Below are 18760 nucleotides of genomic sequence, written 5' to 3'. Positions count from 1 at the left end.
CAGGTGATAGAGGCAAGGCTGACTTAGCACTCTGAAAACTTCATTTAAAGTGCTGGAATACATAATCCAGCCAAAGATGTTCTGTTGTGCATCATGGCTTTGGTGGAGGTGTGAGGCAGAAGAGATAATCCAAAAGCATTTATTTTTCCACATCTGGGAAAAGCTAGAGGGGGTTACTGGGTAAAGAGGGGGTAGTCTTTGGATTCTATAGCTTTTATGACTGGATTTTGTAAAATGCCACCTGCCAAGGAGTAAGAGCTCATCTGCTTCCCACACAGACTGTGTCTCCTGATGCATGAATGCTGGACAAACTATCTCTCTGCCTGGTATGGTTATTTGTTGCTATCCTAGTATTAGAAATTGGTCACTGAACTTCCTGACTGGAGAAATAAGATTTGCTCATGGATATAAAGAAAAAATGTTAATTAAATGATCTCATCAGCAATTGCCACGGTAGTTTCTAAGCATTGTTAGTAGTGGATGTCTTAAGTCTCCTCCTCTTTCTTTAGGCTCTACTTGAGTTTCTCAGCAAAGTGGTCGCCAAGGAAAACAACAACAAAATGAACCTCTGGAACGTTTCCACAGTCATGGCCCCGAACCTCTTCATGCACAAGGGGCTGCCAAACAAGATCCCCGAAGGAAAGGAGAAACAGCTGGCAGAGGGGGCGGCTGATGTTGTGCGGATGATGATCCATTACCAGGATTTGCTCTGGACGGTAAGTTGTGCAGGTGCTTTGCGGTGTGGTGTAGCAGTGTCTTGTTCTGGTTAGAATTGGAATAGGGGAAGGGATAGTCTTGGGAATTTCAGAGGAGTTAAATGTCTGCAGGCAGAACCTCTGGCTGATTTCAGGATTACCTGTTTTGAAGGTATGTAAATATTTGGTCTATTTAAGGAGCTTCATAGAGGGATGCTTAGGTTCTTAAATGGCAACCTCATCTCTGCTTGATTTAATTCCTTCTCCCCTGCCCAGGTCTCCTCTTTTCTGGTGGCTCAAGTGAGGAAGCTGAATGAGAGCAATAGCAAAAGGTACCAGTTCTGTGACAAGCGAATTAAAAATTTATTGCGGAAGATTCATGCTGATAAAGACAAGGTGGAAAAGAACCAGACAGAGGTGAGTTAGGGCTTGAAAAAAACAAGCTCTTTCATAATGTTGTCAAATGCTTTCATGAGAACTTGGATAACTGTAAGGAGTGATGGTCTTTAAAGAGAAACATGGAGAAAAATCTGCAGAACAACAAGAAAGTTTCCCAGACCCTTTTGGCCAGGTTGTGGCAAGAACTGATCCCAATAACAAATAATTTGTTTAAGATGCTGCATGGTTGCAGGCAAGGGGGGAAGAGACCAGGAGCAGAAATGCTGGTCTTTACCTCACATGAAGAACAGAATTCCCATGGCTTTCGGTGTCTTGTGTTTAGACTGGTGTGTCTGCTGTGATAAAGGCAGACTTATTTTCATGAACTTAAAGCAAAAATTTAGGCTATTACAGGAGCATAAATGCACGTTTTGCATCCAATTTTCTTTTTGCTCCATAATGCTGCTGATCTGTACAGGAGGGTTTGAGGACGAGGTTCTTGCCACTTAAAAGGAAAGAAGTTCCCTGATAAATGAAATGGCTCTACTTATTCTTGTGTTGCTGCAGGCTGAGATTTTTAAACATGTTACTACCAGATCTACTTGAGGATCAAAGTTGGGAAAAGATCTTTGGAATCATTTTGCGTTTTTTTTTTGTTGCCACTGTTAATTGAATAAATGTAGATCTGTAGAAGCTGCATTACATCATTCAGTGATGGATTTTAAGTATTGGGTAGCAGTGGTGCTGCAACTGGGATGCTTTAAGGACATGAGCTAGATGAAGTCTGAAGTAGCAACAGTGCATTAAAAGCTTAAATCTGCATACCTGAAGAAGAGTTTGTGTTCTCACAAGCTAGTACATCCCCACCTTTGGGATACTGTGATGACATCTGCCTAAAATTTGGCTTCTTAAGGTGTGATGGCACCGTTGAAGGTGCTGTTATTTCAGAGAGGGCAACTACTGTTTAGGCAGTCAAACAGGTGGCTTGATGCTTAGGAAGTACCGTTAGCACTGTCTTGGTGTTCTGTGCTGTTTGTGCAGAGGATTTGGGATTGCAAAATTAACTTGCGGTAGATCAGACCCTGGTAGCACAGTTCAGTGTTCTCTGCAAAAGTTCTAAGAAGTTAATTCACAAGGGAGTTGATAAAAACAGTATTGAGAAAATAGCACTGGAATGTTTTCGAAACTAACTTTCTGAAACTCAGTAGTCTGCAATTCAACTGTCTAAGCTCCTTTTTCAGTAATTTAAATGAATTCCAGAGAAGTCTATCAGACCTGTGCAAAACAGTTTGTTAGAATTCTGACAAACCCTATCTTCATCAAAGCTTGTGGTGCTTGTAGTGGCGGTGCTGTATTTGAACAGCAGAGAGCACCAGTGCACCCTGATGGAGAGGGGTGCTTTTCTCTCCAGCCACAGACGGAAACACTAATGATTGGTTTCCAATGCTCACCTTGATGCTTTCTGTAAGCTTCCAGTCTGTAGTGTGTGGGGGATAGGAAACAAACCTAAATTCTGTGAACAGCTGGCTAGATAGGTTTCATTCTTCACACTCTCCTATCTATTTTGAAACTTGATGTTTTAGCTGATAACGTCTTTCTTTAAGCACTTTATTCTTTTTGCCTGTCTTGTTCAGCCTTCCAAGATTGTGAAAGTCCATGCTTCGCTTCTCCTGAAGGATTCTCTAGAGGTGCATTTGAACAATGCAACCAGAGTTGCTGATGTCTTGAGGCAATTTCAGAAGAACCTGTGCCAGAATGGCTGGAATATTGTTAACACTGTCAACCTCCTCAAGTGGTAAATGGCTTTTTCTCTGCTTTAAGGAGAAAGGAAAAAAAGTAGTAGGTGGTCTAGTTGCTGTTTTCTGTCTCCTGGCAGAGCTGATGTGGCAGCACAGTGAGCGACTAGGAGACTGTTCTCTGCTCCTCTATTCTATGCTTTGGCCATAGTGTGTTGGATGGGGCAAGCGAATGTTAGTTGAACTGAGTGATTTCATCACTGTGCTCAGGCTCTCAGGAGGTCAGTAGTCCCCTCCAGGCTGCTGGGTGACAAGTGAACTTTAGCAGCCTTGCTGAAGGGAAGGGAAAGTGGAATAACATTGACCCTGCAAAACAAACTCTCTCTAGCACTCCTGGAGAAAAACATCACCTGTGCAAACTATTTGCCTGGAGTAGCATTTCAGACATGCATATCTTAATGTAGGGATTTCCTAAAATAAGCTCTGCAACTCCCTCTTATGCTCCAGTGGTGAGTTGATGAAATAACCTAAAAAATTAACAGAATAAATTCTGGCCCCCTCTGTCGCCATGCCTGCAGACCATATTTAATAGGTAAATGTTCAGCCTCTCCTGACTGTGTCCCTGGGCAGCCGATGTCTAGACAAGAAGGGTGGATGGGAGGTTGGCTGAATATGGGTCAGCTGGTATCTCACTGACAAGCTACTGCAGCTGCCAGTGTCTTCCTGCAGATGAGCTTCTCATGAACAGGCCATCAGTTGTGGAGGAATGCTGCCAGGGAACTTTGGTATTTATGCCTGTTGTCTTCCTATTGAAAAGTTAGTGCTTGCGTATAGTGTGCTTCTTGCCACCTGTGAGAAATACCTGCCTTGTTTTCTTTTTTCCAATTTCGGGTGTCCTTTTCAACAGCTGCACCGTTCAGGAAGATCAGCAAGGTCTCTGTAATACGGCCTGTATCTTCCTTGACCATTGCTGGCCTCTGAAACATAAGCATTTTTTTTGAACAAATATTACTAAACTACCTAACCTGCCTTTCACAGAGCTTTATTAACTTCAGTGTGTTTTTCTTTCTGCAGCAACAACTCAATGGAGTGCACAAACTTGCTCCTGTATGAAGTGGGAGGCAATATTGGTAAGTCTGGATGGTAACTGAAAATAAGGAGTCTGATAACCATTTTTTATGCATAACTTGTCTTAGGAGGGAGTTGTAAAAAGAATGAGATTTGGAGGGGGTTCCAAAAGTTAGAAGACAGATAAACAAGTGTGGGTTAACCTCACCCACAGCAAACGGCACCTGTCAAAGCTCTTGGGTTGATGGTTCATGTGTCTTCCAGCCATCACTACAAAGCCTTTATAGTGGAAGTATGTGAGAAGGTTGAAGCCTGGACTTCTACAAATACTTAACTCTAATGGATATTATTCAGAAGCTTCCTGTCAAGAAAAGTGGAAACTCCAGAGGTCTTGAGAACAGAAACATGCAAAACTTTGTCTGTCTTCTAAACAAGCAAAGCTTCCATTCTGTTAAACGTACCATGTTAAACTCCCTCTCCCCTCAATGATAAAGGTTCACGTTTGCAATTAAGTGTAGGACTTAAAACCATAAAATACATTCATCTAAGTAAAGGGAAACTCCATCCTATGACGCTATTTTTAAATCGTGTGCTTCTTATCTGGGCTCTAAGTGTGGTAGGCTGGCCCATGGCATCTGTACTAATGACTGCCTGCTCCAGGTGTGAATTCTGTCTGCCTTCATCAACTTTCTGACAAAAAGTACCCGTACTAACTTGGGGGGAAGTTTCTCAAACCATGTAGTTATGGTTTGAGATGTTCATTAGTCACTGATTTTCATTTGTCAATAGGGAAATGTCATCAGATGGAGAGGAGACTTTAATATGATTACAGCAGCAGATTAGGAGTCTCTGAAAATAGAAAGGAATTCTTATGCCCTGCTGCAGCTGCTTCTGGAGACTGTTGGTTACTGGAGTGCTTTGGCTGCCTCTTAGTATATCTCTTAGCATCTGTAGAAGAAAAGCTCTATTACTGGAAAAAAAATCAGTCTCTGGATTTGATCCCTAGCATATTTCATGATGGTTTGCAAGTGCTAAAGTTATTGGGTGTTAGAGTACCTTTCCACAAAGGTCAAAGCCTGAGCTCAGTTAGTTTTAAGAAACACACACTCATTCACCAGAACTTTTCCAGATTTGTGGAAACACTTCTGAATGGTTGTGATATTGAAATGAATGTGAACAGATACCAGTTTTTAGGGTGGAAAAAAACCACCCCAAAACCTAGCAACAATAGGTCTAAGTATATAAGAAACACTTTTTCTCTCAATCTCTTATTTTGATAGGTGAACATTGCCTGGACCCAGACACTTACCTCTTAGACTTGTACCACATCAATCCCCATGCTGAGTGGATAATTAAGCAAAACCCCTCTCATCCTCGGATGTTCTAAGGAAAGCATGAACAAAATAAAGTATTTGATTTGAAGTTTTTGGAAGGCATGGAAAAGCTATTGAGGTGTTCCTAGGATAGTCACAGACTGGACAGTGGTTGTGTCTTCGAAGGAGAAACAGCTTTATGTACAACTTCCATGACAGCTGGCTGTGAGCATTCACCAGCCTACATGCTAACAGGGGTGTTGATAACAAGCAGCAATTATCACTATGTAGCAGAATTTGCAGGGGGTATGATTATTCTTAGACAAAGCCCCAAAACAAACCCTGCAAACAAAGCTGTAGTGACTGTGCAGCAAAGACAGAATGTAAGAGAAGAAACATTGTCTTGAAGATGGTAGAAGACATCTGTTTCTTCTGGATTTGCTCTTTCTTTTGATCACATGCACATTTTGGAGGAGTCAAATGCTGCAGTGGTACTAACGACATCCCTTTGGGAAGATCCACTGTTGGGTGTTGCACATCATCAGAAGTTGTGATCCCGGGTTTCACTGATGATACTGTTACGTTCTTTGAAGAATTAAAAAGGATGCTTCCAAAAAGGCCAGATGGGATTTGAGGCCAATGTCCTGTATTTAATGTCTACAGTTAAATACATACATGCAACACAAGAAAATAACTTTCCTTGGAAAAAAGTATGGGATGGAGAGCAGCCTTTCAAATGTACAGTGTGATCAGAGAGATGCCTGTCCCGTACAGCTCTGCTGGTAATGCAGAAACAAATGAACGAGTTGCCATTGATGAGGGTATAACATGCATTTATTTTCTGGACAGCCTGTATACAGGACATATATTGGACAACAGATAACCAAGGAAATACTCTGAAGTTAATTTGAGGTTACTAATCTGACCTGGCCACATGAACTAAACTGACTTTTGGAAGGCTCAGTGTGAACATGTCTGTTTAAAACAACAAAGCAAAAATCCCCCAAGATGTGCAGTGGCTGAAATAAGAGTTCCGTGCCTGTGTCCGGTCACACAGCGGTACTGAACCGAGCCTTTACTGCTCTTACTGCACGTTTTCATCCCACACAGCACAGTGTGATTGCTGTGGTCTGGAGAGACGAGGGTAGAGCAGAGCGCTTGCACCTCACATCGCTGCCTAATCGTCATACGACCTCGGCTCAAATGAGACTGCCCTTGTAGAAGAGGAGTGCAGAAGTACTTTTTTCCTTTGTGGTGATGCTGAAATACCTCACATGAGGGAACCTACTATGCAGTTACAGGGGATGGAACATGCATCATTTCTGAAATTCCTGACATCTTTTTTTATATACTGTTTAAAAACACTGTTGGATATTTATTCATGTGGCAGAAGCAGGGCTGCCCTGCAAGTGTATACTCAAAGTATTTAACTTGCTAAATCCTAGCTGCACTAGTGACAATCTCCAGTATTATTTCTTCTGTTAAATGAATTTGTTTCCATTACAGTCTGAACTTTCCCTCCTCTGCTTTTTTTTTCCCTGGGCTGGTGTGTAGCTATCCCTATTCATTATCTCAAAGTCCTGCTTTCTGTTGTAAGGGCACTTCATTCTGTGGTTTGGCTGCCTGTGTGGTTAAATTCTCTTGGTGGTTAAGATCCTTGAGGAACAGGTGAGCCATAATCCATATTCCTACTAACTTGTTGTGAATACTGTGTGTGGTGCTGGTGTCTTGAAATGATGCATATATTAGAGAGTGTCTTCTGATGTCGGTTGAAGTGATGCAGATGCACTGACTGGAGGGATCATAGCTGTCTTTTTAAGAACCTGTAATAGAAACTTGCAAAAAACCCACCTCCCAACCCTGACCCAGAACCCTAATGTCAAGACTTCTTGAAGTACCTCTGTTTTATAGGGTTTAAATTGTGCCTAAAAAGCCCTGATTCTTGTCTTTGAGGATGCGTGATTTGTGTCTCTTGAAAGATCAGGCTGCTTTAAAATTGGGCATTAAAAAAATCAATGGTACCTATTTATTCATCACTTCTGGAAATCTTTGTTGTAGTGATGGAGCTTAGCAAAGAGCAAATGCCAGAGGTATGATATCCTGACAGATGCCTAACACATAAAGGTATCTGTGGGAGAGATGACTGTTCCTGCTCAAAGATGCTGTGTAAGCTAAATTGCATCCCTGCAAATCACATAATGCTGCATTTTTTTCCACTCCTCATATGCTGGATGTTTTATTAAAAATACTGGCTTCCATACGTACGAGGGGGAAACACTACATCACTACTGTAGCAAACAAATGAGTGGGGTTTTTTTAACAACAATCAATGTGAATCAGTGCTGTGAAAAACAAAGTTGGTGGGAGATTCTCATGAGATATAAATATCAGTTCTCAAATATGAAAGGAAATGTAAAAAAAAGACACCAAAACATCTCTTTTCAGATGATGAATATGCTTTTTTATTTTTCTTTTCTATCTGTACCAGAAAGTAAGTATGAATTTTTCAGTCACTGATGTGCAACTTACTTTTGAATACTGGCTTTTAATAACTTTTTTTACAAATTTTTAATTCTGTATTTAAAATTCATTTATTCAATAAAACAATAAAAATATAGTAACTATCTCTTGGCTCCAGTTTCATTAGTGGCTGAAAATAAGTTAACAAGGCAAATGGCACCATGTCTGTGAATGCCTGCAGGATTTGCCTCATACTTGAAGAGGGATGCACCTGGGTTCTAAGTGAGCTTGACAGGAGTTTCATGTTACAGCTTCACACGTTCCTCTTCAGAGGATCCTGTGAAAGATCCAGGAGGAAGGAGGAGGTCAGTGTTTGAGTACAGAAAGCCCAGAGAAAGGTTGGCAGGGGGCTGAAGGTCTGTTTGTGAGCACCAAGAATTAGTGACTTCTGAATGAAGAACAGTGCTGTTAAAGGTTAAGCTTGAGGAGGGATGTCCATATCCCATGAGAAGTCCCCTTCCCACCCCTTCAGGCCTTCTCAGCTGAGCTGTGCTCAATGACGTATATGCTGGGAGAACCAGCCAAGTTATCCAAGAATAGGAATCCAGTCTGAATCTCTGGTTACATTATAATTAATATTCTAGTGTTCAATAGCCAGTGATGAAATGTGGCATAAATCCACTGCTACTTGTTTAAAAACAGTAACTGCAGCAGCCTGTCCAGTATTGCTGGTAGAAAAGCAGGACTTGCTATCCTATCCAGAAACAAAAGGAAAGGGAGGAAGATCCAAGCAGCTTTAGAAAGCTTTCAGAGCAATTATCTGAGGAAAACACCAGCTTATCAAACTCATTTCACCCATTCATCTTCAGTAGTATCAAAGTGCTAATCTCTCCCATCCCCAAGGGCTTTTTTTGATTGATCATTCACAGCTATCTCCCCTGCTCAGAACAAAAGCCCGGTATTTATTCTGTATGCAACCTGGAGTTGGGTGTGCTGAGATAACAGGACATAGCATAAAAGAATCTTGCAAATGCTGGTTAAACATATTTGTGCATGAAGTAGAACTGGAATACCACACGTTTAAAAAATAAGCAATTTGCTTCAGGAAAAACTATTTGCAGAAATACAGGGTCTTCATGGGAACACACAAAGCTTCAGCTCTTGGAGGGAAACGCCATAGGAAAACAACTAAATGCACTTCTTAGAGCAAAGTAAGTAAATGACAGCAAATACTGTTGTAAACAAAATGTGGCTGCATTTGATTAAATCTTTTCCTTTCCCCTAGTGCACTCCCCAGTGTTGTAAACAAGACATACGACATCTGCGTTTTTGTATGCTGAGAGAATGGAACTTTAAAGTCCTCTCCAAATCCTCTCTGGTCTTGATTGCACACAAGGGTTGCATATGTCTTTTCCTTGGGGAAAAAAAATAAGAGGCTGTAGTTAAAGTTATTAGACAAGAAAATTTGCAGCTGCACTGACTTACCAGCTAGGAAATGGCCATGGCAGGATCAGTTCCTATAGTCTTTCCTAGTTCTCTCTACTTCCTACAAACTCAGGCTTGTGTGCTCTTTTTTTTTTTTTTTTTTAGGTGTCATGACAACATTTTCTTTCTCAAAGAGGCTCTGCACTGGCTGTCCTTGGTTCCTTGTCCGGGGGACAGTGGGGGCCCTCACCTGCTGAGGTGCTTCTCCCCCCAACCTCGACCTGGCAGGGTTCACTGTGCTCAAGGAGTTGAAACTTTTTTCCCCACACTATGTTCTGTTATTAGCTCTACATGCAGGCTGGCCTAAAGAATGGGGATGAGGGGAGGAAATCCCTTTTTTCCTTAGTCCTTGGAAGGGAACTTGAAGTGGTGATGCTTTCACCTATCTGACCCTCTTGGCTGCCCCTACTTCCTTGGCTGGTGAAGTTGAATGAGTAACTAGGGGATAAAGGCAGAAAACCAACAGAAAGGGAGGGTTTAGGTGTACCTGTGCGGGTTGTGTGGTTTCTTTGTTTTGCAGGGTTTCGAAGAGATGCAGAAGCACACGAGCTCTGCTGTCCTCACTCATCCCAAACCTTGTTCTTGGCAGGCTGCAATAGAAACCTGCTGCAGTGGTTTCCTGTGCTTTGCAGGCTGAAAACCAAAGTCTGGTTTCCCTTACTTTCAGCTTTCCCTAGCCTGCCCTTTCTGTGCTGAGAGGGTGACGTGAGCTTTCGGTACCGAGTGTACTTCATGTTGCTCCAAGCTGTGCATGGACTGCTGGTGACTTGTGTTGAAACTGAATCTTTTGAGCCTTACCCATGGTTTTAAAAGGCCCGAGGATCACGGTTGTACCAACCTGTGTTACCTCTTTTCTCAGCTTTTTGTATGTGCCTAGTCAGTGCAGGCAGAAAAAGTTGCTTTTATCTGTGCTGATGTCTCAGTAGTAAGCCTTCTCTGGACACAAGAGGCAGTTAAAGTGGAATAATTGCCTTTTACTTATAACAAACCAGCAGAGCTGGCTCAGGGTTTCAAGAGAGACAATTAAAGATATTGCGTTGTTTTCTTCAAAAGGAGAAATAGACCTGGGGCTTCCCTAATAGCCCTCCTGATTCTACGTTGCGCTCTTGGAGCGCGTTGTTGTGGGTTGCATTTATTATGAGCCACTTATTATCCCTAATTATTTAGCAGGGGGGAGGTCTCTTACTAACAGGCGAATTTGTGACTTGATGAACACTCAGCTGTCTGTATTTAAGATAAAATTACTGTAATTAACAAATCGATCAACCCTACTTTCACTTTGCCTAGCTGGGACAGAACAAATGGGCTAAATGAGACCTATTTAGTACAGAGGTAGAGAAAGGGGTTTTGCAGACCTCAGGATACACAGGCTTAAAGCTTTTTTTTTTTTTTTTTTCCCCCCCCACACTGCTTTTAATGGTATTGTCACATAATTGTCTCTTGTTAGATAATTTTGTCTCCAAGGAAAAGCACTCACGCTGTGCTTTCTTCAGCTTAGCCCAGCAAGGCCAGAGTCACGGCGGGTGAATAGCCAGGTGGGTGGTTTTGTTGCAGCCTAAACCTGGAGCAGGGGTGGGTTGGATTCCCTGTGTTCTGTGCTCTCTTGTGACTCTTACCTGGTTGTTTGCAGAACTTAACCTCTTTGAGAACAAGGTTAATTCCTCAGGTTGTCTTCTGGTCGGCAGATGTTGCCTGCGCCGACTCCCTCAGCTGCTGCTCTTTGTGCCACGTTGCTGTCGGAGGGTCTGTGCCCTTACAGCCAATCCGCCCAGCTCAGGTGTGGGAAGAACCTGTCCCCGGTTCTTCCAGGTAATTGATACCTGCTAGCAGTTGCTCACACAGGAAGGGAATTTAAATAACTGTTCTGTAGCTGCAGTTTTGCCCTGGATTTCTGGACAGGCACCCACCTTACTCTGGCATCTCTCAGCCTCACTTAGCATGTCCCGAGTGTGTTGAAATAGCACAGGGTGCAGAATAGTCACTGGGCTTTGAATTCATGCCCTGACTTAGTTCATGGTAGTTTCCTAATGAAAACACCACTTGGAGCCACATGCTGTCTAGAAAGCATTCAGCTACAGGGATTTGTCCCTGTTGAAGCTTTTGAGGTATGTCTGTGCACTCTGGCAAGCCCACTCTGCATGTTGTCACTGCATCCTCACTGCCCTGTCACTTCAGGGCTGTGTGGCATCCACACATGTGTCTGAAATGATCCTGTTAAGTAGGTAAGACACTGGAGGGCAAAGGAGGTGCTCTCCGTTTCAGTGTATTCTGTTCTCCTGTGAAATTAACTGATAAAGGGTAGATCTGCTATAGAAGAAGAAACTAGCTCTGTCTATCAGTATGGAAATGGGGAAGGTAACTAAGTGCCTTCTCTGAGAAAGGGGCTGTCCCTGTGATTGACTCTATGAAGGGCAGATCTGGCAGTGATGGAGGGAGAGTGTCTCAGTTACAAAATGGGACTGTTCTAGTGTCAGCTGGTTGCTCTTAGAGGAGGACATCTACAGCAGAAGCTGGCACTCCTTGCCAGTGATGGTGGTTCTTGCTACACCTACTCATCTAGCAGAAGAGGGGTTAGCCTACACACGCTGTGTCAGAAAAATCACAGTCAAATTTATTTCTGTAGATTGTTAAAAAAGTAGTCTGTAAGTACTTCAAGGGACTGGAACTGCTTAACGTGAACAGTTGTCTTTGTCCTGTCCCTTTTTGCATACACCAGTGGGAAGGTTTATCCTTGCTGTACCCATACCCGCAGGCAGGCAGCAGCTGTGCTGTGATAAGGGTATTACATCTGATGGATAAATGGGTACTGGAGAACGTCCGGCTTGGTGTGTAATGTCAGCGGCTCGATGTTTCAGAGGGTTTCACCATTGTCACCTTGTTTCGTGGCGTGTGTGGCTGCCCTCCATCTTGGAGGCTGGTTTCATCTGTCGGGTGTTTTGCTGCTCTTCTCCGACCCTGTCCATCGCTCTCCATTGGCCGTTTCCTCCACCCAGCTCCAGAGACATCCCTGGCTGGAGGGGACGGCAAGTTGTTGCTGTAACTGTCGCATACATGCAGGGAAAACCCATGTTGAACCGTCAAAGGCAGAGCCAAGAGCATTTGAAAGCTTCATTAGCTGGGCTTTGTTCTGACGGTGCAGTCAGGCGGGGAAATAATGCCGTGAGTGTTATCAGCCATGTGCAGGAGGTGGTTGCGTAGCAACCCCGATTGGGGTACCGTGCTGCTTTTCCGAGAGGAAAAAGAAATACTAATTTTCTTCAATTTAGAGGCATTGCAAACAGGAATTCATTACTGACAAAGGATTCACTTAGGTTTTACATCTCGTAAAGAGATGGCAGACGGTGTTGGCCTCGATTTAGCATCATGTAGGTGCAAACTCACGAGTTAAATGAACCTGGGACAATCTAGGCTCTGTTTGTGTTTTCAGCTGCTGTTTTTCATCCTTTTGTCTTGTTGGGGCTCAAAATGGGATGAGGACTGGAAATTTCATTGCTCCCTTCAGACCTGATGTAAAGGCATCTCCAGGGAGCCCTCCTTGGTGTCATGTTGGTTATTACAGGTGAGAAGGGTGTTCCGTCTTCCCTCTGAGCCCTGTTTAGAGAGTAAAGTACAGAAGGGGGTGGTCCTGCTACTGCATCTCCAGGTCAGGCTGGAGAAGTGGTCAGGTTTCAGAGCCCCTTCAAGCCTACAATACATGTGAGGGTTTAAGGAACAGTGGATGTATGGATAGGAAATAGACTCGCCAACCTGCTTCTTGTCTGGAATTCTAGATAGTGAGATTGCGGTAAAGGGAGACTGTCCAGGATCGTGTTGAAGAGTAGCGTGATCACGTGGCACAAGAAACAAGTCCCAGCACTGAGGAGTGGAATTGCCAAGTGTGCAGGTAAAACAGGGCGTCGCATCGTCTCCCTGTCCTGCTGCAGCTCTAGCCATTTCCCACAGAAGGAACACGAAGGCCTTTTTCAAACTTCAGCTTTGGTGTATATTGTGTAATAACAGCACTGGGGTAGAGGCAGTCTGCACTGAAAGAGGAATTGGGCTGCTGAGACATCATGTGGGCATCCTTAGTGAATCCGTGCAGAGCTGGTGACTAGGTACAGGGAAGCACCCCAGCCGTGTGCCATTCGTCTGGACAACGTATCTGGCTTTCCAAACAAACTGGCATGGACTGGAGCACCCGCCCTTGTACACTGCTCTGGGTGCCTAGGACAGCACTAGCACAGAAAGGGCATAAGGGCATGCCTGAGGGCTGCCAAGGGAAGCTTTTAAACAGGAATTAACAACTGCAGAATATTTATTGTGCTTCTGTGGCTCTGTACGGTAATGTGGAAATCACTGTTTTATTTTTTGTTACCCTGTTAATATCTGTATCGCCATGGTGTGCAAATAACAGCAGAAGGGTGCTGGTATTGGCAGTGAGATTCTGGGGTTTGTGATGGAGGAGACCTGAAATGAACATCCTCTCTGCGGGCTCACCTACTGAGAAAGCGGAGGCATTTCCTTTCACTGATTACCTAGTGCATCAAGTGACAGCAACTAGAAAGAATATCGTTTGTATATTGTGAAACTCCTTTCTTTGCTCTAACCTCTAACACTTTAAGAAAACAGCATAGGAGCTCAGGATGTTTATGAAAAGCAATTTCCTCAATGCCAGGCAGTTTAATAACTCTACAGCCGTGGCATTCAGGCTCATTTATTTTAAGCTATGTTTCCAAACTGTGACGGGTCAATAATAAATAAGGCAGCATGGCAGATTTTGCATGGAAGAGAGCTCATTTCAAAGAAAAGAACACGGGCATGTTCGGTCGGGGGTGCAGATAATAATGTAGCTCTTGGGTCCGCCAAATTAAAGGCTCATTTGAGAAACCAAATCTCTTATAATCAATATTTCCCTGCTGAACTATTGGCATCAAGTGAAAATTTGGAGGTGTATATGGCAAAAGGGAGAAAATTCTGCTCCTCTCTCATCCAGTTTTGTCTCTTGTAACAGTAAAATTGTTCTTCTACATATTGGTCTGGATTTTTCCTTTAATCAAGTTCATGGTGGAGAGAGGCGTGTAGCCCCAGGCAGTCTTTTGCACCTGAGACCTCAGATCTATTCAAGCAATAAATACACACATCACAGTGTGTTTCAAAGGACTTGTTACAAATATTGGAAATCAGTATCATGTAGGAAACAAAATGGGTTAATGCTATTTGTTGAAAACACCTTTTACAAACCACGTGGGACACTGAGCAGGTCAACTGTAATGTGTAACAACATTCACCTATCTCCTGCTTCCCTCTGTGGATATCCAAGCAGAGATGTTGGTGGTTTTAGGGTTTATTATCTCCCTTTGAAGCATGGAGCATGCTGAAGAACCAAGCTGAATTGCTTTGCTTTGTGTCCTGCTCCACTTATGGAAACTTTGGACTCTCCAACTCAGGAAGGTCTTTTCTTTTGCATCTACCATGTTCAGGGTAGCAGGTTTAAAATGTAAATAAGCTTCGAACAGTTCGAATAGCCAGATTTTCATTAATATACAGGGACTGGGAAATCGGCTTCTGTTGGTGCAGTTTACTTTCAGATTACTCTGTGGTGGGATACCCCCTTCTTTTCTCTGTGGAGTGTGAAGTGCTGTGGACTGTTCCTTGCCAATCAGATTATTGAACTTGATTAAAGTGTTATCTAACTCACTAATATTTAAGACACATCTTTGGATAACTTCTGTGAATAATCAAGCAGGTAGGTTGTCCCTGCCATTCATTATGAAGCCAGCCTGGAGGTTTCTCTGTAGCTGGCCAGAGAGGTGAGCTGGCTCTGCTTTTATTTTGGTTGAACAATAAATTTATAAATCCAGTGCCCAGCATGAATGTTTATTTAAGAGTCCTAACTTTTTCATAACGTTCCTGAGTGTTCACTTATTAGAAGCTCACACTGAATCCCCAGGAATTCATGAGATGTTTTAGGTATCTGTGTACTTTATTTAAAGCTCAACAAGTGCAGGCTGCAGGACCTGGGTAGATGTACTGTTTCTGAACAGGCTTCCCACACTAACCTTCCCCTCTCCAGCTCTGCAGAAAGAGCTGCACCAAATTCCTGGGGTCTTTTGCGTGTTGATTAACTTAGATTCAGGGTTTCTTATTTGAAACAAGGGCTCCAGTGGTGGTTGGGTGGAGAGTGGAGCTGTGGGTGACACTGTCTCCAGTGGTTGTGTGGATAATGGTACGAGCAAATCCAAATACGAGTCCTTAAGAGCTAAGGAGGAACTCTAGTTAGGTCCATCACTCCCTGTTCATTACTTTAATCTGAGTTATGTCAAATAATGTTATGGGTGTTTCTGTACCGGACAGTGAGCTGCCTGTGACACTTGGTGTGTCATTACCCTAGAAGCATGGGTACCTACAAATGCTGTTTCTCAGTGCTGTAGCATTTCAGCAAGGCTCCTTCTGAGACCAAGACCTGGATCTTTAAAGAAACAAACCCCTAACTTCTGGCCTTCTAAGAAAGGTCAGGCATAAAAATATCTTCACCCCTGCTTGCTTCCTCCCTTCTGTCTTAAAGCCCATGATCTCTATGACCCAGTGAATCGGGACTCTTGGCAATATCTCTGCCATTAGAGTGCTACAGCTGGCAGGCTAATGAGACAGAAATATGATCTCTCTCGAACTCGCATCCCCTCCACCACTCCTGCTCAGTGCACACGGTTCATCCTGTTCTGCCTGCACCATCTCGGGTGAGGGCATATGCATGGGTGAGTACCTGCAGCAGGATGCAAATGCAATACACAGGGACAAATATTGCTTCTCTGGTGGTTAAAGGATTTTGGGTTTTTAAACCTACCATAATAAATTGAGTCCTGTAGCCTGCTTACACAGGCAAGGATTAAATGAAAAGGATGTGTTATGCCTCATCCTCCCGCAGTCCTATCCGCAAGGATGTCTCTGCTCTCAGAGCCATTTCTGAGTCATCGCTTGATGAGTTTGGCTGCAGGGGCACTGAGTCCCCAGCGCAGTCCGAGGGTCGCATCGCAGTATGCCACGGAGGGATGCCCGCTCTTACATCAGGTGACAGGGAGCCTGCGTGGCTGACTGCTTCTTGGATTCTTTTTTTATTTCTTTGATTTAAAGGCATTCTGCCAGTATGTGTGGATTCATTTTGCTTAGATACGCCACTTATTGAGTGGTAGAGAGCAAGAATTGTCATCTAAATTGTAATATCTTCAGGCATAGCCTCCGGCTGTGGGTGCTTACATTTTTCTTTTCTGTTCATGTTTTGTCTCACAGGTGCTTTGTTTTCTATCTAGATTTGGAGGGATATGACTTTTCTGTCTGATTTTCCTTCCCAAATATCCCACATACTGCATACAGAAGGCTGAGGAAGACTTCTGTCTGAAAAATTAAGGCTTCCCTGCCTTAATCTCTGGTTAGGTATCTGGAAGTGTATATAAAAATGATACAGAAAGGAGATAGTCTGCCAGTTTTAACAGTGTTCAACTCTGGTGGTGGCATCCCAGCTGCTTCCAATCTTCACCTTGCTAGAGAACCTATTTCCATGATGATAATCATTTGACAGCTTTTAATCTTCCAGTGCAGATGTGACAGAATAGTTTCATAATCCGCTTCTGTGCATTAGGCTGCTCACTTCTATTCCTGGAGATCTGTGGCTGACTAATGTACAGCTTTGTCCGATGGTATGTGACACAACTGTGCTGCCTTGCACTGCTTGAGTCAAAGGGCTGTCATGTTACAGCAGATGCCCCCAGAAAGTGGATGTGTTGTTAAGTGCATCACTGTGATTTTTGGTATGAGTTGGAAACTTGGAGAAAAAGCCACGGATAGCACCCTGAAAAACTTTTGTATGAATCACGGTAAATAGAAGTCACTGAGTTTGTGTAGTAACCAGGGAAAGAGCAGAGGAGTGATGTCCCTTGTGCTGTCCATCTGCAGTGTGGCTACTCTCAGTAGTGCTAGAGGGATCTGTGGGCTTCAGGCCAAAAAATAGGAAATGGTGACTCACTCCAAAGGGGTGCAAAAGAGCAGGCAATAGCATGCTCCTCTCCATCACAGAGGATGCCAGTTACCCCGAAAATCCCCAGAGACGCTTATATGAGTCATTTGTGGGAGGCAAAAGAACAGGGATGGTGGGGAACCATTTGAGCATCGTGTCATGTGAGGTGTGCCTTGCCACAAAACTTGTGGAAAGGGAATAAAGCTGCATCAAGAGGAATGTGGGGGAACATCTGGTTATATGTCTGAAGATTTCATTATAACTTGCACATGTGGTCATTTGGCTCTACTTGCATATCTGTTTACAAGATAAATTTCATCTTGTTAAAGCCGAATGAAAGAATGGTCAGACACTTATCCCAGGTCTCTACATGTTCACTCATTCCTAGATGACCAAGTGTGTTTAATTAAAAAATAATTAAAATTTCAATGTCTCAATGTATAAGCAACTTAAAATGAAGATGAAACATGGTTGAAATATAATCAGTATGTTGATCAATCCTTGAATTTATTTCTAGGAAGTGGCAGTGAGCCCTACAGGGGAAGAAAGGGCAAAAGACCTTCTTGTCTTGAGACCATATTTGAATAAACAAAAAAGTTGGTAGAAAGAAAAAGCAATTTTCTGTTGTGCCTAATGAATCTACCAAAAAGCCTGTGAAAATGTGTGAATGGAAGGTTTTGACAAAGAGTCCAGCAGCTCTTTTACTAATAGTAACAATACTTAGATATAGGCAAAGATGGAAATAGTCCAAAGCTGAATCTGAGCATAAATCCTATGATTTATCATGTGTGTTTTTTTAGAAACAAGAAATGACTGACATAAATGCTTAATTCAAACTAAATAGCCTATAAAACAAGTTCCCCAAGGCTAATAATAATAATAATATCAGGAGAAATGAATATAAGGATGATTGAATACAGGATACACTGAACAGTGAATATGGAATATAGATACATATCATGCTGGCAAGAACGGGCTGGTGTTTATGGTATGCTCGAAAGTCCAATCCATCATCTGACCAAAGAATGTAATACAGTTAGAATCAAAAAAGATGCTTCTGTTTGAAGCAATACATGCATGTTATAAACCAGCAAATGCAAATAATCAATCAAAAGCAGCAAGCGAGCAAAAGTGGGATATCATCAAGCAATAATTCAGATCACAGCTGTGATTATGAGAAATAACCTTAAATCTGCTATTTAATTAGTATTAAGCTTCTGACACCCTCTAGGATGGAGCGCGCAAACCTCAGGCTAGTATGAAAGAGAAAATGTAAGAGAAAATGTTACGTTCCTTAGATATTTCAGGAAGTGAATTAACCATTCCTCAGAGCCTCTCAGATCTGTGTGTATAAACAATGTTCTCTTCACCCAGATGCAGCTCAGGCAATGGCTGTTTTCCTGGGATCAAGCATCCCTCGTCAGAGACCCCAGTTCACACGGGGGCAATAGGGCAGGCTCTGCCCCCTGGTCACCTTTGGGGTCCCTCTTTTGGTACCAATCCAGAACTGCTGTGTAGCCTGGTCTTTTCTGCTCCCCAGGGAAGAAAAGACATAATCTGTGTGACCCTCCTGAGCAAGACTGGCCACAGCTGCTCCTTGTCTCAGGCTGGTGACTGAAGGTTGGTTGCCTTAGT

At 43.1% G+C, this 18760-nt stretch overlaps 1 protein-coding gene across 1 annotated transcript in view; it reads left to right on the top strand.

Moving 5' to 3' along the window:
* ARHGAP40 (Rho GTPase activating protein 40) overlaps window positions 1-7781 on the top strand; it is a 29391-nt gene extending 21610 nt beyond the window's left edge. Inside the window, exons 11-15 of the mRNA XM_074920003.1 lie at window positions 510-716; window positions 972-1112; window positions 2708-2868; window positions 3884-3939; window positions 5158-7781. Coding sequence (XP_074776104.1) covers window positions 510-716; window positions 972-1112; window positions 2708-2868; window positions 3884-3939; window positions 5158-5264 — 672 coding nt within the window. The 3' untranslated portion in view covers window positions 5265-7781. The remainder of the gene's footprint in view (window positions 1-509; window positions 717-971; window positions 1113-2707; window positions 2869-3883; window positions 3940-5157) is intronic.
* Window positions 7782-18760: the final 10979 nt, after the last annotated feature.

This window comes from Athene noctua, chromosome 16 (assembly GCF_965140245.1).
Source record: "Athene noctua chromosome 16, bAthNoc1.hap1.1, whole genome shotgun sequence".
NCBI classification, from domain to species: Eukaryota; Metazoa; Chordata; class Aves; order Strigiformes; family Strigidae; genus Athene; species Athene noctua.
This window is presented reverse-complemented; position numbering and strand designations above follow the sequence as displayed.